A 25,786-nucleotide genomic window follows, 5' to 3' on the forward strand; every position below is an offset into this window, starting at 1 on the left:
GATGCGCATTATTGATATTTGAAGCATGTGTACCTGCACATGTATGCATATTAACACACGGGTACTGTGGAATATATTTTTTACTCACCTAAAGTGCTCGTGCTCTCATCCTCTCCCCGCAAAAAAAAAAAAATTAGCAGCTGTGCGGTGTCTGTGGCATCAGTGCTCGGATCGCATGCGATGGAGTAAAAATCAAAAGCACAGCTTTATCAGACAGTTGCAGTTTAATGTTGGCTGACAGTCTTCAGTGCGTGGCACAACTGTATTTCTGAACATGCTGACGTTGTTGAAGTCCTGCACTTTTTTCGGGCACATTATTTCGGTGACTTTAACGAAGCAGCATTTTATGAGGTCTCCATCTGAAAAAGGCTTGCCATGTCTTGCGATGAGTTGGGCGACCTCATAGCTGCTATTGTAGCCTTTTTCTGGACAATTTGTACACGAAAAAAATACTGTTGCTGACCCCGCAGGATAGCTACCCTTTGCTTTAATTTCTGCTCTCGCTCAGCACCAGTGTAGGATGCATAGGCCTGATGTTTGATTTCATAATGACGTCGTACATTATACTCTTTCATAACTGCCACAGTTTCAGTGCAGATCAAACAGACACACTTCCCCTTTAATTCTTTGAAGAAATATTCACTCTCCCACCGTGTCTGAAATTTTCTGCACTCACTTTCTACCTTTCGCTTCTTTGGTTCTGCCATGTTTGGTAACTTGGGGTAAATTTCTTCTGTGATTGTCCTTTTTGATAGAGCAACTGCCTTGATCAACAGTAGCTCCCCCTGCTGTTAAAACTAAGAAGTGCAATACACTCAAGCAAAAGTTGAAGTGCGGGCCATTTTCTATTCTATTTATAAAATTACTTGAGGGCCAATTAAAAATGGCCGGACTTTGGACACCCCTGATTTAGACAGTTTTTAACTCTCAGTGATGCTGCTGTGATGGTGTGGGCTACGTTCACACTGCAGGCGAAAGCGCATCAAATCCGATTTTTTTGATCCTATGCGACCCATATCCGATCATGGTATGACTGTGTGAACGGCACAAATCCGATATTTTCAAATCCGATCTGGGTCAATTTCGTATGTGGTACTGAATCCGATACATATCCGATGTTTTAGAAAGCGACTGCTGTTTAAACGGTCATGTCGCATTAAATCCGTCTTTTACGTCACTGACACAAGACAGACGCCAATAGAGATTGAAAATGTTACGTCATTCAGGGATAAAACCGCAAAGGATTCTGGGAACTCGTGGCAAAAGGTACTAGCGCACGCAGGCTTTCAATTGAAATCAGTCACACAGCGATAAAAAGAAACACAAAAAATGGCAAGAAGCTGTTGTATTATTAACTGCAATAGCCGGTCGCATGACAGCCACGGGAAGCCGACGGGTAAAGAGATCGGTTGTTATCGGATTACGTTGTTGAAGAGAAATTGTTCAAGCCATGTTTCCGAAGTAACAAAGAGCCGACGGATGGCCTGGATTGCAGCCATTCGAAGACCAAATATAACGTCCCAGAACACTCCAGCTCACATGTTAGTCTGCTCCAAGCATTTCCACAAAGGTACGTCTTCTGTTTTAGTTAATACGTCATTTTTCATAACATAATTGGTGATATAGGTTACAAGCAAGTCTGGCGCTGAACAGAAATCGTTGCGCTATGCTCCTTTGTTTATTGTGCATAAATAGTGAATTGTCCTGACAGAATATTGCGTTTCGCTTCTGTCATTACCACGGTACATTGACAAAAACATATACTTTTATTCACAGGATAAAACAGATTTTTTGGATCACTAATTGCCCAGTACGATAACAGCATACAATATTATTGTCACTGCTACATTTCTGTAATGCGTACCAGAAATTATTTCCACTACTAATTAATTACCGTTGAGCTCAAAGGTCCTATTAATAAACGGTTAACGAATGTGTGTTTATGAAGACGATTTGTGAGACTGGTAAACTTATGATACGTACGATGGTCTTTCGTTCTACACGGTGCATTTCAAGGTCCTGTACTCATCCGTCGGTAAACTGTACCTGGGCTTGTTGCAGTGACCTGAAGTTACTTGGTTGTCTGTCTCTCTGTTACCCCTGCGTCAGACTGCCAATCTGCCCCTGCAGCTATGCCAGCCCCCCCGTGACCAAGATAAGCACTATAGAATGGATGGACAGATCTTGAGAAAGGCCTTTGAAAAGTAAAGTTGTAAATGTAATGTAAATTTAAACTAAGCTTAATGTGAGTGAAAATATGAATATTCTATATGTTCATATAAGTTTATTTAGACTGTTTATAATAGTTTAACCTGCATAGACAAATAAAAAAACTTTTTCTTAGCTCCAATTATATCTGCAGCCTTCTTCAGTTCTACATTTCTTACACAGCTGACAATAGATGTGTTAATACTGTGGTTTAAGTTAAGGGTGTTTTATGCTAGAAATGCTTTTTTTATGCTTACACCATCAACGCTTCAAAACGAGAATTGGACAAAAAGAGAAAAGTTAATTTCTCTCTAACTTTACTTAATTTGAATTCTTAAGGCCTGTGGTTTTCAGTGACAGTTGCTGACTCAAACAACATTATTAGAGAGAAATTACTAGTTATGATTAGTGTCACGAGCACAGGAGGGACTCAGACGCAGACTAGAATCACAGAAATCAGTTAGTTTATTTTCTTCACACCGAGTGCCCCTATGTACAGATGAAGGAAAGGGATTTGGGGTCTCCAGGGGTCACGAGGGCAGTGAGGGGAAAACACATGCGGGTAATTCACACACAGGACTTCTCCTCCCGGGGATTCCTCTTCGCGCTCACACCGCACTCACAACAGATCAGCAGCAGGTCCTCAGGCGGGGCATGCAGAGTCTAGCATGAAAAGAGGAGATTGGTATTAGAATAGCGCTTCAAAGAGAAACTTGAAGAAAGCTGATGACTACAGGAAACACTGACGAGGGTTACACAATAATCCAGCGATGAGGCATTCCCAGCAGCTGCCTGAAGTAGTGAGCCCTTGAGAGTGTTGATCTGAGTGTAATGAAGGTTTGTGGGAATGATATAAACACAACTTTGGACAGATGGATTGACTGGTCAGTTGGAAGAAGTTGTGTGTTACGTAGGGGATAGGAGAGACTAACATAAAGTTAAAATAGTGAATGAGTAGTCAAGATGGCAGTTTTTAAAGGTTTTTTTCCTGCTAGTTTTTAAAGTTCTAGTTCAGACTTACATTTAACTTTCAGGGAGAGCTAAGGAGAGCTAAGGGCAACATAAACAAAACATCAAATTAAAAAACAAACAAACAAAAACAAACAAACAAACAAAAACACCCCCACACAAACCCGCACAAAAACAACTTACCTAACTCCAAAGAAAACAAAATATACAACCTACTGTTACGGCCAAAAGAGCCAGGCTGTGTGTGGACTCAAGTGTAGAAATGGATGGAGGCAAAACTGATGTGAATACAGTGTTTGATTTACAGTGACTCATGATGACAATGCGAGAAACTCAGACCGGCAGCGGTCTGTTGTGAGTACTGGTCTTAAATGCCAGTGACTTGATTGCAGTCAGGTGTGAAGGCTGGGATCACAAAACAAAAAGCAGCTCTCCCCTACAGGCAGTCACAAGACACATGAAACTGAAAAGCCAGAGCAAAAGTTTTACCAGAAAACCTGGAGCTTATGAAACAGTCCAAAACAAAAGTCTAGGAAAGGCACCAGAGCTCAGGAAACAGTCCATAAACCTTTCGCTGGCGTCGCAGCCACAGGAGCAGATGGCGGTGCAGGAGGTGACAGAGTAGAAGCTGCTGATGGCGGCGCTGATGGCGGCACTAATGGCTGGACGGGCCCCCGGACCCCCCAGCTGACGAGGCATGAGGCTGGACGTGCTCCTCGGCTGGCAAAGGCACTGGTGCAGGCACCTACCCGACACTAGCCACTCCCACCCAAGGAGTAGGTACAGGTATGGAGGTCGGCTGTCTCATGGCGGGCCTCACCTCAGAGACCGGCGTTAATGCAGGGACAGACCGGACGCCAGCTACTCCCACCCGAGGTCTTAGTACGGGTGCAGAAGATGGCCACGGCTGCTCTGATCCTAGGAGCCAAGGCTAACACAGGTGCTGGCTGGACGACTGCCGCCTCCACCCAGAGATCAGATGCGGGTGCAAGGTCAAGCGGCGCCTCAGCTGCCCTGGCAGCAAGAGTAGTGTCCTGAACATTAGCCACTCGAGGAGCAACACTAGAAACAGTCTCAGTTCCTTCAGAGTCATTAACACAGTCCATGTTGTCCTTAGCTGCCCCTTCTGAATGGCTAAGCACAGTTCCTTCAAAGTCAACACGTGACCCTGGCGGAGTTTCAGACTTTGAATGAGTTAGCTCAGGTACATGAAAAATGCTCATAATATCATTGTCCATGGTAACATTGCCTAGCAGTTCATAATCAAGGCCATTAACACTGGAGCTAGTCACAGGATTAATGTTCATAGATTCAGTCTCAAAAAGTACATTTGGTTCCACATCCCACAAGGAAGAGAAAAAAAAAAAATCAGTAGTACCAGACTCAGTGACTGGGCTTGCAGGCGGTTGCTGGACATCAGCTGTCTCAGCAGAAGAACAGATACAGGTGAAGGACAAAGCGGAGCCTCAGTTGGCCTGGGTTCAGAAACAGAGGTAGTCAAGGGAAGAGTAAAACTAGTATTCTTCATGGTAGGACAGTCTTTAGCATGAGCAACACACAGAGACGCCAAATAATTGTAAAGAGGAATAAGACAGTCTGAGGAAGGGGTCTTTGGTGGCTTAATGACTGCACCTCTGCTAGTGGGATTACCGCTGGCTGCCCCACCGACAGTCATTTTGTTACCGTGTGTTTTGACAGGAGTATTTTCAGTCTTATATATTTCATAATCGTGAACATTGTTTTCATAGCTGGGCCCATAAACCAGCAAATCAGGATCCGTTTGAATGCCCTCCATAGAGAAAACGTGACGAGCAAAAAATATAGTCACCCACCTCACGCTGCTGTAAGCCGCGGTGGCGATATGGACCCCGCCTCCTCCTGGATGCCGTGGTTGTGGAGGCAGGCGCCATTAGAGCTGAGGTGGAAGCAGCCTCCAGTTGCGGTGAGGAAAATGCAACACTTGTCCGCTGCTGCGGCAACATGGGCATGGAGACAGACGACAGTCTGAAAGCGCCGACCTTTACTCCTGTGGCCGGCAAAGGGAGAGCTGCATCACCGCAGGGCTGGGAAGATTCAGCCTGCACACTGGCCAGCTGGTGCTTTGGTGTGTGGAGAAAGTCGGCTATCAGAGGGCGTACTGCCTCCCATAACCAGGGAAATGCCTCAAAACATCCCTGCAGCTGATAAACCTTTTCTTCCCGGGCCTCTTTTCCCGAAAGCTCCCATCACGCGCTGCATCAATCCTCGACAGTGTGAATTAACCTCTCCTTGAGCTCGTCTGGGGGGGCTGCGTGTCGCTGGGTCGGTCATGGTCTGAGCGTTCTATCACAGTCTGGCTGAGGCTACGTCCACACGTACACGGGTATTTTTGAAAACGGAGATTTTCCGTTTTCGTTTTAAAAAATAATCCCGTCCACACGTAAACGCGGAAATGAAGGAAACGCTGCTAGGAACATGCCAAAGCAAGAGGTGGCGATATGTGTATGTGTGGAGGGACATTAACTGTGTGTGTATATGTAAGCATTTAAACACTGCAGAGAGTACAATTAACAGTAACAGTATTGTAGAAATTCATTTCACCGAAACAATAACGTGGCGCACAGTGTGACGTCAAAAAGGCGCACACCCTTGACGTTGCGTTTTCTCCGTTTTCCTCGTCCACACGTAAATGCAAAAACTGAGTTTTCGAAAATATCCACCCTGGCAGGCGTTTTTAAAAATCTCAGTTTTCAGTGACCGAAAACGCCGTTTACGTGTGGACGAAAGGTGCAAACGCATAGAAAAATCTGCGTTTTCAAAAATACCCGGGTACGTGTGGACGTAGCCTGAGACAGACTATAAGAAGTGAAGAAAGTGGATCCAAGTGCAGACATGCAAAATAACACAAGCGAGCCGGAGCGCGTGCCACCAGCTGAGGAGCTCAGCGACCCGGAGCAGGAGCTCAGAGAACGGGAGGAGCGTGCATCGCCAGCTGAGGGGCTCTGCGAGCCAGAGCAGGAGCTCGTCGAACGGGAGGAGCGTGCATCGCCAGCAGGGGAGTTTGGAGAGCGGGACGAGGCCGCGCTGGCTGCTGAAGACCTCTGCGAGCCAGAGGGACCAGCACATCCGCGACCAGCACGTTCACGACCAGCACAGCCACAACCGGCACATCGTAGATCCGGTACCACGCCTCACTGTTGCGCATCGGAGCTGCGCCGCCGCCGCCGCCGCCTCCACTGGACCCGGGGCAGGCCGCCGGAGCAGCAGCGCCGCCGCCGCCTCCACTGGACCCGGGGCAAGCCACCGGAGGAGCAGCAGCGCCGCCGCCACTGGACCCAGGGCAAGCCGGCGGAGGAGCAGCAGCGCCGCCGCCGCCGCCACTGGACCCAGGGCAAGCCGCCGGAGAAGCAGCAGCGCCGCCGCCGCCGCCGTCGGACCTGGGGCCAGCCGCCGGAGGGGCAGCGCAGTTGCCGTCGGACCCGGGGCAAGCCGTTTCGCCACTGCTGCTGGACCCGTGGCCGCCCGCCGGAGCTGCAGCGCTTTCGCCAAGGGGTTAGAGGTAGGCCGCCTGAACTGTTTTGCCGCCACTGCCTGACCCACGGCAGGTCCCGCTGGTCTTGCCGTCCTCCTGGTCGGCCGCCAGAACTGTGCCACTGGACCGGGGGTTGGACTATTGAACTGGGTTTTTCTTTTGTTTTGTGGCTGTTTAGCGGAGAGGTTAAGTGAATCTGCCATTGTTCCTTGGTTAGCTTAGGTTTAGGGATTAGAGATCTGATCTAAATTATCATATTAAGATTTAGGACACATCGTCAGTAGTGGACCTTGGATTCATCGGGTGTTTCGGCCATTATCACTAGACACCCTCATCCAAGGAGGCCCTGCCAGGGTTGATCAGCCCCGGAGTGTGTCACTGGTTTATGTTAAAATTGTCATAGCAGAAGCACTTCTTCAAATTTGGTTTTAAGCTTTTATATATGTATGTACATAAATGCATACATACATATACATACATATATATATATATGAGATGGCACGATACCACTTTTTTATGTCCGATACCGATATCATAAATTTGGATATCTGCCGATACCGATATGAATCCGATATAGTGTGTTTTTTAATCAATAAAACTGTTTTTTTAATATCTTGCTGCATTTTGTATAAGTTCATCCTCAAGTTTAAATAAACAACAACACTAAAGCTATTCTGTTATACCTGTATGTAAAAAATACACTGCACCCAAAATATTTCATAGTTCAGCAACACTGATCAATCTAATAAACTTAAACCTACTCCATCCTCCCTATTCTGGTATTTTAAAGAGTACTTAGCAGAAATATTAAGCAACCTAACTAATAGGGTTGCAAACTCCCAGCAAAAAAAAAATAGGGAACCACCCCCCACCCTCCACCTCATGATGCTTAATCGACGTAATCAACTTTAATTTGATGCAGGGTGAAAAAAAAAAATTGCACAGAATTAAATTATTTTTCAAGAATAATTAAATAGATTCAACATCTTTCTTCAACAGAATTGCAGAGTGCACAGATGGTACTTTCCCAAAGGAAAAAGTACTATAGCTTACTAGGGTATATTAGACTTAACAGTTACTATATACAGTAATGGACTTCTATATATTTTACATCAGATTAAAACTTTGGGTGTAAGATTCAGATAATTATTTATTAAAAGCTAGACATTTTAAATGAGAATAAGAAAGAAAAGTATGTCTCTGTGCCCCCTTTTCCCTGTTCATGCCCCATCGGCCCCCCTGGCTAAACTTTGCTAGATCCGCCCCTGCACAGTTACCAGCCATCAGCTACGTAGAAAAGGATCCTGGTGTAGAAAGTAATATTAAATAAATTCTAACAACAGCTTATCAAGCTTAAACGTGCTGCTGTTGTTCAGCCGCTGGTTTCCTCTTTCTGGTGCAAAGTGGACCAAAAACAAAGAAGAGACACGGACTGGCGACAGAAAAGCCGATCAGCTGATCATTAAGCAGTTTCATGAAGTAGCGGCAGGAAGGTGAGGGAGAGAGAATGAGAGGCAGTCGCTCCATATATCGGTTGTTAAGCTTAACATGGGAATGCTTTACATACATTCAGAGATGAACTTACACACTTGCTTTACTTCTCTCTGGGATAACTTCCTCGGATATGAAATGCTGGTTTGGTAGCGAGGAGACAAATACACACAGCCGCTCTATAACGTGAGCGCACTGCTCCGACGGTTATGAGGCGAGTTACGCCATGTCGCAAGTTTTGTGAGGTGTTTTTTTTTTTTTATATTTAATGGATCGGATTACATTTTTAATTTCTCACCGATATCCGATCCAGTAATTTAGGTCAGTATCGGACCGATACGTCATATCGGATCGGTCCATCTATATATATTAGAGATGGACCGATCTGATATTAGTATCGGTATCGGTCCGATACTGACGTAAATTACTGGATCGGATATCGGAGAGAAATAAAAAATGTAATCCGATCCATTAAATATCAAAAAAGCACCTCACAAAACTTGCAACAAGGCGTAACTCGCTCATAACCGTAGCATGTAGGAGCAGTGTGCTCACGTGATAGAGCGGCTGTGTGTATTTGTAGCCTCACTAGCAATCCGGCATTTCATCTCCGAGGAAGTTATCCCAGAGAGAAGTAAAGCAAGTGTGTAAGTTCATCTCTGAATGTTTGTAAAGCATACCCGCGTTAAGCTTAACAACCGATATATGGAGCGACTGCCTCTTCTCTCTCTCTCTCTCTCTCCTGCTGCTACTTCAATCGTGAAACTGTTTAATGATCAGCTGATCGGCTTTTCTGTCGCGAGTCCGTCTCTCTTCTTTGTTTTTGGCCCACTTTGCACCAGAAAGAGGAAACCAGCGGCTGAACAACAGCAGCACGTTTAACCTTGATAAGCTGTTGTTAGAATTTATTTAATATTACTTTCTACACCAGGATCCTTTTCTACGTAGCTGACAGCTGGTAATTGTGCAGGGGCGGATCTAGCAAAGTTTAGCCAGGGGGGCCGATAGGGCATTAACAGGGGAAAGGGGGCACAAAGACATACTTTTCTTTCTTATTCTCATTTAAAATGTCTAGCTTTTAATAAATAATTATCTGAATCTTACACCCAAAGTTTTAATCTGATGTAAAATGTATAGAAGTCCATTACTGTATATAGTAACTGTTAAGTCTAATATACCCTAGTAAGCTATAGTACTTTTTCCTTTGGGAAGATACCATCTGTGCAGTCTGCAATTCTGTTGAAGAAAGATGTTGAATCTATTTAATTATTCTTGAAAAATAATTGATTTTTGTGCATTTTTTTTTTTTTCACACTGCATCAAATTAAAGTTGATTATGTCGATTAAGCATCATGAGGTGGAGGGTGGGGGGTGGTTCCCTATTTTTTTTTTTGCTGGGAGTTTGCAACCCTGTTAGTTAGGTTGTTTAATATTTCTGCTAAGTACACTTTAAAATACCAGAATAGGGAGGATGGAGTAGGTTTAAGTTTATTAGATTGATCAGTATTGCTGAACTATGAAATATTTTGGGTGCAGTGTATTTTTTACATACAGGTATAACAGAAAAGCTTTAGTGTTGTTGTTTATTTAAACTTGAGGATGAACTTATACAAAATGCAGCAAGATATTAAAAAAAACAGTTTTATTGATTAAAAAACACACTATATCGGATTCATATCGGTATCGGCAGATATCCAAATTTATGATATTGGTATCGGACATAAAAAAGTGGTATCGTGCCATCTCTATAACAAATATAAACTTCTACCTGCAGAGGCTGAATTTGTAAAGAAGAGTTACTGCAGAGCTGCTGTGATTCTTCTGGGCCTGCTGTGTCTTTTCCTCCTGATTGGATCTATAACTGTGGTTTTTCTCTGTGAGTACAAGAAATATGTAATTAGCATGCTAAAAACCTCACAGGCAATGTTTTTTTAATTGATATTGGCATGTCCTACAGTCACCCAAGGCAAATCTCAGTGGGAAATGGAGACCGTGTTGCTACACAGGCTTTACAACAACTTGACCAGCGAGAGAAACCAGTTACTGACCAGTTACAACAACCTGACAACCAAACGAGAACAGTTACTGACCAGTTACAACAACTTGAAAACTGAAAAGGACCAATTGCTGACCGGTTACAACAACCTGACAACCGAACGAGAACAGTTACTGACCAGTTACAACAACTTGAAAACTGAAAAGAACCAATTGCTGACCAGTTACAACAACCTGACAACCGAACGAGAACAGTTACTGACCAGTTACAACAACTTGAAAACTGAAAAGAACCAATTGCTGACCAGTTACAACAACCTGACAACCGAACGAGAACAGTTACTGACCAGTTACAACAACTTGAAAACTGAAAAGAACCAATTGCTGACCAGTTACAACAACACAGTTAAAGAGAGAGACCAGCTCCAGACAAGATTTGAAGACATGACCAAAAATAGAGACGATCTTCAGAGAATTCTTCAAGGTAACTATTTGTTTCCATTTTATCTTGTACAGAAATTTTTGTCTCTACATTTGAAGTTAACACTCAAGTACATGACAGTGTTGTTGTTGTTTTTTTCTCATTTAATGCATTATTGAAACACAGCGTTAACGATACTGGCTAAGACTTGAAAAGTGAAATTCAGTATCCCTTCCACCATAACAACATCTGGACAGGTCCATACTATTGAAACAGAAAGGTTCAGTGAAACCTAGAATTAAATATAAATTGAGCTTAATGTGAATATATGAATATTTCATACGTTATAAGTCTATTTAGATATAGTTCATACTGGTGCTTTAATCCATGTAGACAAGAAAAAAAAATTCTCTTCATCTTTATCTTTAACTTCAACCAGTATGTCTCAGCTGTTTTTTATTTCCATATTTAGTTGTGAAAGACACCGAACCAACGACAGAAATTTTAATACCGCAGTTTCAGTTCACAGTGTGTGTTATGCTAGAAATTACTAAAGCACCATGAAGCCTTCTGAGAAGTGGACTTTGGACAAAACCTCAAGTTTCTCCTTATTTTCAGTGGTCACTAACAGTTGCTGATTCAAGCAAAATCATTAGATAAAATATATATTTCCCACACACTCCTTCTGAATGCACAAAAAATGATAAATTTTTTTCTGTACTTTTAAAACACAAAACCAAACTTTTTTATTTGATGTAAAACTGGATATATTGTGCAACAATGGGACAGTGTTTTCTTTTCTTTCATATGTTAAAGCTTTTTGTATTTGTACTACTGACACTTTGTGTAACAAAGAACAAATATGTGATGCTAATTATGAGATATTAGCCATAAAGATAAGAATAAATCCCAATGAACCCTGAATTATTATTCTGCTTTTCTTAAACAGATTGCAGAGAAAACTGGGTGGCCTTCAGTGATAGTTTGTACCAAGTTTCTTCAGAGCAGAAATCCTGGGAAGAAAGCAGACAAGACTGTCTTCAAAAAGGTGCACACCTGATGATTATCAATAGCCGAGAAGAACAGGTGTGTGTGTGCAAACATAATGAAACGTATTATGTTCAGAATAAAACACTGAATGAAATCAGAGAATGCACTGACACATCACTTTATGTTCTGTATATTTACACTTACTTGTCTTTCAACTAGAATTTTACTAACCAGTTCAAGAAGTATTTGTGGATTGGACTGACTGACTCACTGACAGAGGGGACATGGAAATGGGTGGATGGGACTAGCATGACCACAAGGTTGAAACAAAAATTAAATTCCTCTCTTGTCCATAAAGTCTTCTTATGTCATCAAGTACATTAACTAACTTAATTTAATTCATATCTTGTTACTAAAAACAAAAGACTGACTGATCTGTTGAGTTTAACCCGTATAATTTTATCTGTATTTCAGCTACTGGAATAGTGGGGAACCAAATGGTGGCAGAACGGAAAATTGTGGACAGATAAAGGCTTATGACTCGCAAAACAGCTGGAATGATGAAACATGTTCCAAGAAACACTTCTGGATATGTGAGAAGAGAGTTTCTCCATAAATTACCATCCATGCCCAACAAATAGTGCAGAACACAGAGCCATGAGATGAACTCCTGAAATGAAGCTGAACAGAAAACAGTGGACACTTAGGCTACGTCCACACATACACGGGTATTTTTGAAAACACAGCTTTTTCTATGCGTTTGGGCCTTTTGTCCACTGAAAACTGAGATTTTTAAAAACTCCTGCCAGGGTGGAGATTATCGAAAACGCATTTACATGTGGACGAGCTAAATGGAGATTTAGCCACGCAACGTCAAAGGTGTGCGCCTTTTTTAACGTCAGATCTGCAGTTTTTACACGCTTACATAAACACACGCAGTTACTGTCCCTCCATTTAGAAAGACAGAGGCATCAGAGTGAACTTCGGATGTGGCTTTTACATTCAACACAGATGCTCTCACAACCTAAGTGTAATATTAAGGAATAATTCCATCTCACTGTCCACACATAGGACTCATTTCTGCTTCTATGCGCCATCTTTGTTTATGCTTTCCCTCCCAGGCTTCTAGACTTTTGATTGGCCAACATTTCTACACAGGATTTTATCACGGAGATATTTTACAAAAATGCACGTGTGGACGACATTTAAAAAACAAAAACAAAACGGAAAATCTCCACTTACAAAAATACCCGTGTACGTGTGAACATAGTCTTAGATGGAAACAAGTTCAAAGGGTTTTTACTTTGCTTTCTAAGTCAAGAATGTCTTTTGTTACTATATCCAGGATCTTTAATCAGCCGGCGATCTGCTTTGGTGTGACTTTTCATGACAATTTTAAGACGTGTTAGATTAAAAAACTTGCTCAACAATCCCATGCTCAAAAATTCTCATCTTATAGAAAAATATTCTGTTATCATTAACTTTCCATCTGTATTTACAATTTAATTATTAAAATGTTGACAATTTGGACTTGTTTTACTCCACCTGACTCATTTATTGAAGAAAGACTGAAGATTTTGGAAGAAATCCTCTCAGTGTGCTGTGCAAAAATGCAAAACCCAACCCAAGTTTTCGCTCTCATGTTTTCATTTCTAATATTGTTCATCCTAGTCCTAGTGAAAATCTTAACATATACAGCTCTGCCTCCCATGTTTTTGTTAGTGCAAAAACCATAACCTAAACCATACATCACAGTAGGCCTGCTGCCATCTTGTAAACCTTCCTTTCATGCTTCCTGCTATCCATCTGTCCCAAATCCCACCTGACACTAATCTCCACTCACTCTGAATTGTTAAACCCAGGTATTTAAACTCATCTACCTTTATGACCTCTACTCTTTCTATCCTCACTCATTCTGTCTTACTTTCATTCCTCTTCTCTCTAGAGCATGGCTCCATCTCTCAATAGTCTCTTCCACCTGGTCCTGCTCTCACTACAGATAAGTGTCGTCTGCAAACATCATAGTTCACAGAGACTTCTGCCTGACCTCATTTGTCAACTTGTCCATCACATCCGCAAACAAGAAGGGGCTCAGAGTAGATCTCTGATGTCCTCCACACCCACCTTTAACCCATCTGTCACTCCCATTCTACGCCTCACGACTATCTCACTGACCTCAGGCATGTCCCACATTACCCTTTGTTCTTCTCTGCCACTTCTGACTTCGTGCAATACCACAGCTCCTCTAATGTTTTTTCTAAATTCACAAAAGATGCAGTGCACCTCTTCTGACTTTCTCTATACTGAGAGAAGCACTCTCACAGCAAACATCAGCCTGTAGTGCTTTTTCTCGGCATAAAGCCATACTCCTGCTCACCAATCATCACGTTGCTGCTTAACCTAGCTTAAAGATGGTATGGTTCATCAACTTTATCCCTATTCAATCTTTTTTCTTCCAAGTACCCAACAATCAATAAATACATCCAAGTATATTCAGTAAACTTATATAATTCAGTGATAAACACAGTTGAGACAATTAAAGCAGTAGTGTTAGTCATCTGATTTATCTGCATTGGTTTTATTTTGGATCAAAGTGAGAGTCATTGGAATACAAACTGTTATTTGCAGTCACAGTGTTTTTTTGTTTTTTTTTACTCTTCACACACAGTTGTGGAGCAGACAGTAGACGGCATGAGTGAAAAACTATTTAATAATTTTGATAGCAGCATGCTACGTTACCATAATGATAATAAAAGCTGAGCTGCAGTGGTTTCTGATTGCTTCCAAGCTGCAGTAATACCACTTATTGTGACATGCAGGAGGGAAGAAATTTAATGATAGTGAAATGAAAGCTTTTGACTGTACTTCAGCCAAAGTTAAAAAATAAATAAATTAAAATTAAAAATACAGAAAGAGAATTTTTTCCAGGATAACAATTTAGTAAAAACAAAAATTGTGCATACAGGAAGCTTAAGCTAAAGCATTAACTTCAGGATTAATGCTGGGTTTTCAGTAGTACTCTGGTTTTACTGAACATACTTCATAGTACAGGGGTCCGTTCTTCGTACCTCGCTAAGTAAGTTAGGTGGATTTGATTGTTGACGATTTCGCGTGATCTTGGATCATTCGGTTCTCCGAAGCTCATCCGGGACATAGCAACAGATCCGTAAGCGTAAACCTGCTTGGGAGCAGGCTTACTTTATGTAAACAGGATTAGATCTCGGCCACTCAGGTATGTCCGCTGCATTTATACGAAAGCAACAGCGATATTTCTCCAGTGTTTTTCCATAAATAAATATTATCAATGTAACTAAAGATAATGCAGTATTTGATTCTTTTATTGATTTCATACAGATACATACAGGTCATTTCCGAAAAAAAGGGAAATGTACTATTAATCATTCTATTTCATGTATTTGATTATTTCAGATGTAATTCATATTTTAGAGTAGTAATAGTAAAACACTTCGTGTAATCAAGATGAGAGACCACGGCTATAAAAGCGAAGGTGGATTTGGGAAGTCTGTCGCAGACTCGCAGCCATGTCCTTTCCGTTTGTACGCGAGCAACCCATTGCGGAAGGTGCAAGATTGATAAGGAGAGTTTTCAGAATTCAGCGGATATTGCGGGATAGACAGGATCCTTTAGCTCAGCGCGACAGTGTGCTCATAGAGAGATATCGATTTTCCCGTGAGGGTATTATTTACTTAACACACACACACTCACTCTCTCTCTCTCTCTCTCTATATCTCTCTCTCTCTCTCTCTCTCTCTCTCTATGTATGTATATATATATATATATATATATATATATATATATATATATATATCTCCCAACTTACTGTGCATGCTTCAGTCACCCCTTGCATGGGAAAAGGTAAAAGTGATGGAGTGTTATGTAAAACTACACACAAAAAAACCCACAATGTCAATAAATGTCACAGTACAAAAAGGGGTGTGACGAGGGGGTGCAGGACCACCACCTGTCTTTATTTGCTCTGCCCTTTTCTTGGTTGCTGTTATAAACAAACAAACAGATTATTTCAGGGTCTCTTTTCAAGAGACTAAAAGCAATATAAGTGATAAATATTACCATTCTGTAGAATATTCTTATATTTCACTTTTACTTGTTCCCATGTTCTAGTGGGTCCTGTTGTGGCTCTAATGTGAAAGAGGATATAATGTAATATAATATAATAAATTACTTACGAGTTTAATTTGTCAGCAACTTTCTGCCAGCCCTCTCTCCTTGCTTTTGCAGCCTTTGCAGTGTTCCCTTGCGTTTTAATTAAACTCTGAAACTCCTGAAATCCCTCAATCAAGAGTTCTTGCTCTGCTGCCGAAAAATACTGAGCGCGCTCCTTCGACATCTTCGCCGACCAATCAAAGGGTTGCCGATCAATGTTTCTACTATCGATGCGTAGCCCCTTTTAAGCCACCCAGTGATCTCAGATTACTTCATCCAGCTGTACTAATCATCAACAACAGGTGTGTTCGGAGAAACGGATTAGCGAGCTCAAAGTTGGCGCGATGATTTGATCTTGGATGTAGTAAGCGAGGTACGAAGAACGGACCCCTGGTTTAATTAAGCTGTGTACATCCACAAAGAGCACCAGGTCACCTGACCACAGGAAAATCGAGTGGAGCTCTCGGCCACATAGCAAGCAGGTCTGGCCCGGATCTGGCAACAAGCCGGCACTGCTGGTTGACTTCTGGCATGATAAGATGTATGTCATCCAGATATGGACCAGGCCTGGCATAAATGGCCCTGTCTATGTGATGGCATGCCATATCTGGCCCGATTGTGGTTTGGTGTATGTGGCCCAGGCTCATAGAGAACAGGGGCCTGTTCTTCGTACCTCGCTTACTACATCCAAGATCAAATGACACATCCAAGATCAAATCATCGCGCTAACTTTGAGCTCGCTAATCCGGTTCTCCGAACGCACCTGTTGTTGACGATTAGTATAGCTGGCTGAAGTAATCTGAGATCACTGGGTGGCGTAAAAGGGGCTACGCATCGATAGTAGAAACATTGATCGGCAACCCTGTGATTGGTCGGCGAAGATGTCGAAGGAGCGCGCGCAGTATCTCACGGCAGCAGACCAAGAACTCTTGATTGAGGGATAGCAGGAGTTTCAGAGTTTAATTAAAACGCAGGGGAACACTGCAAAGGCTGCAAAAGCAAGGAGAGAGGGCTGGCAGAAAGTTGCTGACAAATTAAACTCGTAAGTGATCCATGATATTACATTATATCATGTGATATTATATTATACCACAGTATATTATATTACATCATATCCTCTTTCACATTAGAGCCACAACAGGACCCACTAGAACATGGGAAAAAGTAAAAGTGAAATATAAGAATATTCTACAGAATGGTAATATTTATCACTTATATTGCTTTTAGTCTATGACAAGAGACCCTGGAATAATCTGTTTGTTTGTTTATAACAGCAACCAAGAAAAGGGCAGAGCAAATAAAGACAGGTGGTGGTCCTGCACCCCCTCGTCACACCCCTTTTTGTACTGTGACATTTATTGACATTGTGGGTTTTTTTGTGTGTAGTTTGACATAACACTCCATCACTTTTACCTGTTCCCATGCAAGGGGTGACTGAAGCATGCACAGTAAGTCGGGAGTAAGTATATACAGTACAGTAAGTATATATATATATATATAGGGAGAGAGAGAGAGAGAGAGAGAGTAAATAATACCCTCACGGGAGAATCGATATCTCTCTATGAGCACACCGTCGCGCCGAGCTAAAGGATCCCGTCTATCCCGCAATATACGCTAAATTCTGTAAACTCTCCTTATCAATCTTGCACCTTCCTTGCTCGCGTACAAACGGACACTACATGGCTGCGACAGACTTCCCAAATCCACCTTCGCTTTTTTAGCCGTGGTCTGTCATCTTGATTGCACGTAGTAATTTACTATTACTACTCTAAAATATGAATTACATCTGACATGATCTACTACATGTAATAGAATGATTAATAGTACATTTCCCTTTTTTTCGGAAATGACCTGTATGTATCTGTATGAAATCAATAAAAGAATCAAATACATTATCTTTAGTTACATTGCTAATATTTATTTATGGTAAAACAGTGGCGAAATATCGCTCTTGCTTTCATATAACTGCAGCGGACATACCTGAGTGGCCGCGATCTAATCCTGTTTACATAAAGTAAACCTGCTCCCGAGCAGGTTTACGCTTACGGATCTGTTGCTATGACAGCAAGTCCCAGATGAGCTTCGGAGAACCGAACGATCCAAGATCACGCGAAATCGTCAACATTCAAATCCGGCTAACTTACTTAGCGAGGTACGAAGAACAGGCCCCAGGTCTGGCCCAGATTCGGCATCAAGCTGGCACTTCTGACTGACCAGTGTCATGGCAGAGTGTATGTCAACCAGATATGGGCCAGGTCTGGCAGTGATGGCACTATTTATGTTCCTATTTTACTATTTTAGTTAGAAAACCCAAATGCCATGTTAAATTACTATACTGCTATGGTAGCCAACGTTTCAAATGCAGATTTGACAGGTTTGTGAGTGTACATACCTAGTGACAGTTTACTCATCTTTGCCAGTGGGTGGCTGTAGCTCAGGTCACCTACTGATCGGAAGGTTAGTGGTTTGATCCCTGGCTCCTCCAGTCTGCAGGTCAAGTGTATGAATGTAGTTAGGAAGCACTCAGTTTAGAGAAAGTGTGTGATTGGGTGAATATGGCATGTTGTATAGAGCACTTTGAGTAATCTGGGAGAGTAGAGAAGTGCTGTAAAAGAATCAGTCCATTCACTGTCTGAAAGGAGTTTTGTAATGTTACTTTGTACTATTATGTTCCGGCACATGTTGTTATTACATGGCTTGATTACGGTACACATTAGGCTGACATCTGGGCCAGCACAGGGCCAGCAGTGTGTCTGCAACTGACCTTGTGCTGGGCCATGTGTGGGCCACCTCTGGCAAACGAGATCTGGGCCACCAATGGGCTGCTTTCATTCTTTGCTGTATGTGGGCCATGTGTAAGCACATTGTGTGGGCCAGATCGGGGCCATACCAATTTTGCTATGTGGGCAATAGAAATTATTGTGAGTTGTGATTATTTTCCATACGCTCAGCCATTACAACTGATTTTAGGGTTCCCCCACCTGGTGAATGTCACTGTAACTCTGACTTTGTGTCATTTTCCTGTGTACAGGCAAATTCACCCTCTACGCTGGGTGATCTGCCATGGTGGTGTGTGTCCTCATGTTCCCTGTTTCCCCATTTGTGCATGTGTGTGGTGTTCTGGTTTCTCTGCAGGTCCGGAGAGTGCAACACGGACCAATGTCACGGGAGGAGGACACACACACTCTCACCTGCAGCACGCACCGTAAATATCATATATAACTGAATATCATATGATATTCAGTTATATATCTCCTTTAAGCCCCATGATGTTTCCAAGCTACAGATTTTGCATAGGTGCAGAGTCCATTAGATGTTGGATGGCTGGAAACTTTCTTCAACTAAATGAGGAGAAGACTGAAGTTCTTGTTTGTGCTCCTAAAAATTTTGTACCTAGTGTTTTGGAAAACTTGGGTCCACTTGCTACATTTGCAAGACCGTCTATCAGGAGCCTTGGTGTTAGTATTGACTCAGCTCTGACTTTGGATGCCCATGTAAAATCTCTGGTTCGCTCCTGTTTTTATCACTTGAGAAACATCGCTAAGCTGAGTCCCATTGTATCGCGCTCCGAATTAGAAATTGTCATTCATGCATTTGTTTCATCTCGTCTGGACTATTGTAATTCTTTGTTTACTTGTTTATGTAAAGCCTCTTTGGAGCATCTGCAAGTTGTTCAGAATGCTGCTGCAAAGCTTCTGACCAAGTCCTCCAAGTTTTCCCATGTCACACCCCTGCTGATTCAGCTGCACTGGCTCCCTGTTAAATTCAGAATCCAGTTTAAGGTTTTGACCTTGACTTTCAGGGCTCTGCATTGACAAGCACCAACATATATAAGTGAACTTTTACATCCATACATTCCCAGTAGGTCCCTGAGGTCATGTGACCAGGGCTTGCTTGCTGTCCAACACACGAGGCTGAAAACAAAAGGCGACAAAGCTTTTGTAACTGTGGCCCCCAGATTGTGGAACTCTCTCCCTTTGAGCCTGAGATCTGTGGACTCAGTGGTCGCTTTTAAAAAACAGCTAAAAACTCATCTTTTTAAAATTGCTTTTGGTTGATTTTTATTTTTAGGTTTTAGCTTCTGTGAAGCACTTTGTGATTTTTATCTTGAAAGGTGCTATATAAATAAAGTTTTACTTACTTACTTACTTACTCCGCCTTGTTGTCATTTTCACTGTAAATAAACACACCGTCTTCAACCAGAGAATCCAGCGTTTGGGTCCTATATCAGCGTCACTGCCAGAATTTTTCTTTTTGACCTCATAAAGCTCTCAGGTGAAGTCACTTTATTGTTAGGAAATTTAAAAAAGGAATAAAAATGGATTTAGTTACTTAATCTTGTGCTTATGACTGACAACATGTGATATGATGCTCTCTAGCAACAATTTTAAAACAACAACAACACAAAAAACCCAAACAATTTGCATGAAAACCATCACTGGTGTTACTGTCCTTATTGGTGTGTCACCACAGCCGTACACTGTCTCAAGGAACCAATATTTTGTTTTCCAGCAAGCCGTTTTTGTAATTTTTAGTTCCTCAGGCTTTCTGAAGGGCTTTCAAGAAATGAAGTTTTATATTTGGGTAGAAATAAAACATTTTAATCCAGTTGTTTTGTTTTGTAAAATAAGATACGTGTATTTGAATTACAGCAGGTCCAAGAGAACAAAATTATTAAGCCAGCTCACCTGGTCCTCAACACTAGATATCTTCACCAGGTGCGCAACCTGATTTTGACATAATGTTTCATTGTCCGTCCAGTTTTTTTTAAGGTGAAAAGAAAATAAGTTTTGCCAAACTTTGTCCAGTTGTCCTGTAAGACTGAGAAAAAGATTATATGAGAGGAAAATATAAATCTAATTAAAACATGAAACTATAAAAAGAATAAATAACAGCATAATAAGAAATTATACCGCTATTTATGTGAAAAGGGAAAGACCATCTTTGAATCGAGGAGGGGGCCTAAGGGTACATCTTTCGCCATTTTATGATGCTGAGATTGCAGCCATTCCCCAACTCTCTGTAAATGGTACTCATAGCCATTCATCAGTGGTCTTTGATCAAAGGACATTGATCAGTAGTTGTTGATCAATGGTCATGAGAATTTGCATAATTATGATAAAGGAACTGACCTCCCAGCCCATTGTTCCTTCAGTGGTGCTAGTTCAGTCATTATGCAAATGTACTGTTTATAATATTGAGGAAACCTGCAGTCAGCTGAGACTGAAGAAGTCACTTGAATGAGTGACGAAACGTTTCTCCCACCAAAAACGCTACGTCCAGATGAACAGAATCAACTTTTGCTGATTTGAAGATTTACTTACATGCCTCAAGACGATACCACTATTGATTGTTTTCACATAATCTTCCATTACAATTCTATCTACATATAAAAAAGAGAACTTTCTAGCTATGTTTAATTGGACCTTTTATATCATATTTGGACATATTATTATGACCAGTCATGAGCAGTGCGTGTGATTTGGTGGTTGTGTTTTTGGGCTACATATAAAATCTCAATTAGGGCCACCAAAATCCTAGGGCCAGTCTGAATCGCATTATAGGCTTTGACTGTACTTAACTCTGACTTTTATCAAAAAAGTTGGGCTGTTATTGTAATTTATGTATTTTAGTGATACACTTGACAGACATTTGCATCACCTCTCCTTCACTGTTCTAAGTTTGTGATTACACCTACAGCCACCAGGTGGGGAAAGAAAGTGAATTAATCAAATAGAATAGATCTTTATCGTCACTGTTACAAGAAAAATGAATCAGAGTTTGGCGGCTGGCTGGAATAAAGGATCAGGTGCAATGTAAGGAGCAATGTGATTGGTGGTATTGCACGTTGAGTAAGGGGTAGAAATGTTGGTTACATTATACTATAATAAATAAGGTTTATAAATACAGTGTAAATGTCCATAAATGTTAAGAGCACAGTTAACCTTCAACCAGGGTGGAGGTAGGGCATGTTTGACAGCCTGTGAGTAGAAACCTTTATTGAGTCTATTTGGCTCTCAATGGTGGAGCGGTACAAGTTGATTTATAATGGTGTTACTGGTGTGAATTGGAGAAAAGTCGTGGGTAAAAAGTGAGTATAAGAGGGGACTGAGGACACACACCTGTGGAACGCCTACGTTCAGAATAAGGGTGGCGGTGGTGTGCTCTCCCATCCTGATGTTCTGCGGTCTGTCGCTCAGGAAGTCCAATATTCAGATGCACAGAGAGCTGCTGAGTCCTAAGTTGCTCTGGTTTTTAACCAGTTTGTGGGGTTGAACTGACACAATTTGTATTCAAGTAGAATGGGAGGGAGAGCCTTCAGTTTTCAGGCCCCTCTTCGGTGGAACCAGCTTCCAGTTTGGCTTCTGCTTTTAAGATTAGGCTTAAAACTTTCCTTTTTGCTAAAGGATATAGTCAGGGCTGGATCAGGCGACCCAGAATCCTCCTTTAGTTATGCTGCAATAGGTGTAGGCTGATGGGGGATTCCCATGATGCAGTGAGTATTTCTTCTACAGTCACCTTTCACATTCAGTATGTGTTAATAGGCCTCTCCGCATTGAATTATTAGTTGTTTTTAATCCCTGTCTCTCTTCCACGGCATGTCTTTTGCCCTGTCTTCCTTCTCTCAGCCCAACCAGTCACAGCAGATGGCCGCAGCTCTCTGAGCCTGGTTCTGCCAGAGGTTTCCTCCTGTTAAAAGGGAGTTTTTTAATCCCACTGTCACCAATGTCCTTGCTCATAGGTCATATGTCATATGATTGCTGGGTTTTTCTGTGTATGTATTATTGTATTGTGCATGGTGGCAGAAAGAGGAAGCAGAGCGCGCTGCTCTGCTCGCACGAGCCGCATCCTTGGAACAGAGACAAGCCTTGAACATTGAAGAATGTAAGTTAAAGGCAAGAAGAGAACAGCTTGAGATCAAGACAGCTATTGCTGCTTCTACAGCTAAAATAAAAGTGTTAGAGGACTGTGAATATGACAGCTGTAAAAATTATGTGGAACAGTGTGAATCAGTTGTTCAACAGTTCAGCTTCCAAGAGCCAAAGGTACACGGTGAACATGATGGGTAGTCAAAGGTAAATGGTCACGATGTAAAACAAGAAGATGACTTACACCAAACTGATGCCAGTGTTATTCCAGTGAGTCTATGTGAAGTCATGTTGAAACAAAATGATATCACTGAGATGTTAGTCAAACAATATAGACTGTCACATTTGCCTCAAAGAGACATTCCCATCTTTAGTGGTGATCCACTTGAGTTCATACCATTCATAAGAGCCTTTGACCATACAATTCATGACAAAACTGACAGTGAGAGTGACAGGTTATATTGAACAGTTCACCAGAGGTGAACCCAGAGATTTGATAAGAAGTTGTCAACACATGAATCCTCAACAAGGCTACAGTGAGGCAAGGAAGTTGTTGCTTTGTCATTATGGTAATGAACTGAGAATTGCAACTGCCTACATGAACAGAGCATTCGATTGGCCACAAATCAAAACAGATGATGCAAAGGCTCTTCATAGCTCTTCACTGTTTCTCACCGGTTGTAACAATGCAATGCAAGACATCAGTCAACTCCAAGAAATGGAGATCCCCACGAACCTCAGAGTTATTGTCTCTAAACTGACATACAAAATGAGAGAAATGTGGAGAGTCTTTGCTTTTGACATTCAAGAAACAAGTGGAAGGAGAGCAAAGTTCTCAGATCTGGTCAGATTCATAAACAGACAAGCAAAAATAGCTGCAGATCCTTTGTTTGGTGACATTAAGGATGCTGAAGATAAAGCAAAGTCGTCTGCAAATGTGAGAATGACTAGATCATCCAGGCAAAGGGGAAGCACATTTGCTACAAGTGTAACACATGCTACAAGTGAGAGGTCACCTGAAATTAATAAAAGTGCTTCTTGTCACACTAGCAATGGCCTCCAGAAGCCTTGCATATACTGCGAAAAACTGCATACACTGGCAGAATGTCAAAAGATCAGAAACCAGCCTTACAAAGAAAGACTAGAGTTCCTTAAAGCAAAGGGTCTGTACTTTGCATGTCTGACACAAGGTCACCTGAGTAAGGACTGTAAGAAAAGATCATTGTTGGATGTCTCTTAGAGCAGTACTCAAAGTATGCTTCATCAGACAAGGGAGGAGGACAGTAAGGCAGATGATTGCATCCAGAGAAATGTCTCTGACATTCCTATGACAAGTGATGAAACACACATTTCAGGCAGAATTTGTGGAGCCACAGGGGCCGGAAAAGACATTCATGTGTTATCGATCGTTCCCGTGTGGGTTAAGTTAAAGAAAGGCAATAAGTTAATTGAGACTTATGCATTCATGGACAATGGGAGCCAAGCCACGTTTTGTTCAGAAAAGCTGATGAGACAACTTGGTGTAGAAGGTAAGAAGACAAAATTCATGCTTTACACAATGAGACAGGAAAAGTTGGTGACAAGTTACCACCTGAGAGGATTAGAAGTGTGTGGTTTAAATGAGAACACCTATATAGGTCTTCCTGATATTTACACTCATGCAGACATTCCAGTGTCTAGAGAGAACATCCCTACACAGGATGACTTAAAAAGGTGGCCACATCTTCGGCAAATCAAGTTCCCACATTCAGATGCAGACAATGGGCTTTTGATAGGATGTGATGTGCACAAGGCTATGGAACCATGGGAGATTATTCATAGTAAAGATAACGGTCCATATGCTGTTCGAACAGTCCCGGGTTAGGTTATCAATGGCCCTCTGAAGAGAGATTCTTGCTCTACTCCTTCTGACAGAGAGCCGAGTGTTTAAGTAAATCGCATCTCTGTCACTAATGTTGAGAATCTTTTGATGCAACAGCTCAACTATGATTTTCCAGAAAAAGCTTCTGAGGAAAAACAGGAAATGTCATGAGAAGACACCATGTTTATGGATTCTGTCAATGGCACAGTTAAAAGGATTAATGGACATTATTAGGGATGGGTACCGCTGTCCGGTGCCATTATGGCACCGGTTCTGACATAAACGGTAGTAACCAGACCGAAAAGCAGCGCACATTTCGGTGCTTTATTTCGGTGCTTTATTTCGGTGCTTTTTTTTTTCCTGAGCCAATTCTAGCCAATCATTTTACGTTTCCAAGGATAGTAGGCGGGGCCAGGTACATACGTTCTTTTAGAGCAGAGCTACAGATTAAAGATGCCCAAGGCGAAGCGGTCAAAGTCTGGCTGTACTTCACAGCAAAAGATGCAAACTCAGCAGCCTGCAACAAGTGCTTTAAGCTGATACTGTGATACTGTCAAAGGAGGTAACACCTCAAATCTGATGAAACACCTGGCGATGCATAGCGTTTTTTTTAAAGCCGAGAAATGCACCGTGTTTGATAGCTTGCTGCGAGACCTCACACCGTGCACATCTACTGCAGGTGTGGTGCCTGTTATCGGACCCGGAGTTAGCAACATCCCCCAAAAACCCGAAGAGGAGAGTCCTGGCCCCTAGCCCTGCCAGCGTAGCAGAAATGATGAGGGATGATGATGGCAACAGCAGCCGTTCTCCTCTGCGTGAGTAGCTTCATGTTGTTCGTGTGTAATTAACGTTGAGTACACTAACCACATTATTACATTAATGCATGTAAGGTGAACTAGCAAACACGATCGTAGTTACATGCGGCTGTCTTCTTGTTTGATGGCAGATACTCCCTTCACCCTGGCCAAAAAGTCTAAAATGACCAAAGAAAAAGTGGAAAACAGTTAAACATGAGAGGTTTTTGGACAAAGTTTGTGTTTTTTCCATTGTTTAAGCACTGCTTCTAGCCAAGAGTGAGACCATATATGCCCTATAGCTGCAGAAAAGGCTAACATTGTTATCTTTTTACAAAAAAGCCAGCTGAACATGAGAGGTTTTTGGACCAATTTTGTGTTCTCCATTCTTTAAGCACCGGTTTGAGCACCGTTTAAGCACTGGCACCGTTTCAAAAGTACCGGTTTGGCACCGGTATCGGATAAAACCTAAGCGATACCCATCCCTAGACA

General features: G+C 42.0%; 1 protein-coding gene across 1 annotated transcript; it reads left to right on the forward strand.

The window, feature by feature from the left end:
• Window positions 1–6,048: 6,048 nt before the first annotated feature.
• On the forward strand, window positions 6,049–12,378 carry LOC109202400 (C-type lectin domain family 4 member M-like). Its single transcript, XM_025908218.1, has 6 exons — window positions 6,049–6,715; window positions 9,954–10,055; window positions 10,137–10,658; window positions 11,545–11,681; window positions 11,805–11,905; window positions 12,060–12,378. The coding sequence occupies exons 1-6, from the start codon at window positions 6,049–6,051 to the stop codon at window positions 12,199–12,201; spliced, it is 1,671 nt and encodes a 556-aa protein (XP_025764003.1). The 3' UTR covers window positions 12,202–12,378.
• Window positions 12,379–25,786: the final 13,408 nt, after the last annotated feature.

Source organism: Oreochromis niloticus, linkage group LG6, assembly GCF_001858045.2.
Source record: "Oreochromis niloticus isolate F11D_XX linkage group LG6, O_niloticus_UMD_NMBU, whole genome shotgun sequence".
NCBI classification, from domain to species: Eukaryota; Metazoa; Chordata; class Actinopteri; order Cichliformes; family Cichlidae; genus Oreochromis; species Oreochromis niloticus.

Coding starts and splice junctions, on each gene's coding strand:
- LOC109202400 (XM_025908218.1), top strand. CDS start 6,049: ATGCAAAATAACACAAGCGAGCCGGAGCGCGTGCCACCAGCTGAGGAG. Junction 6,716..9,953: donor CTTTCGCCAAGGGGTTAGAG/GTAGGCCGCCTG, acceptor TTCTACCTGCAG/AGGCTGAATTTGTAAAGAAG. Junction 11,906..12,059: donor GGGACTAGCATGACCACAAG/GTTGAAACAAAA, acceptor TCTGTATTTCAG/CTACTGGAATAGTGGGGAAC.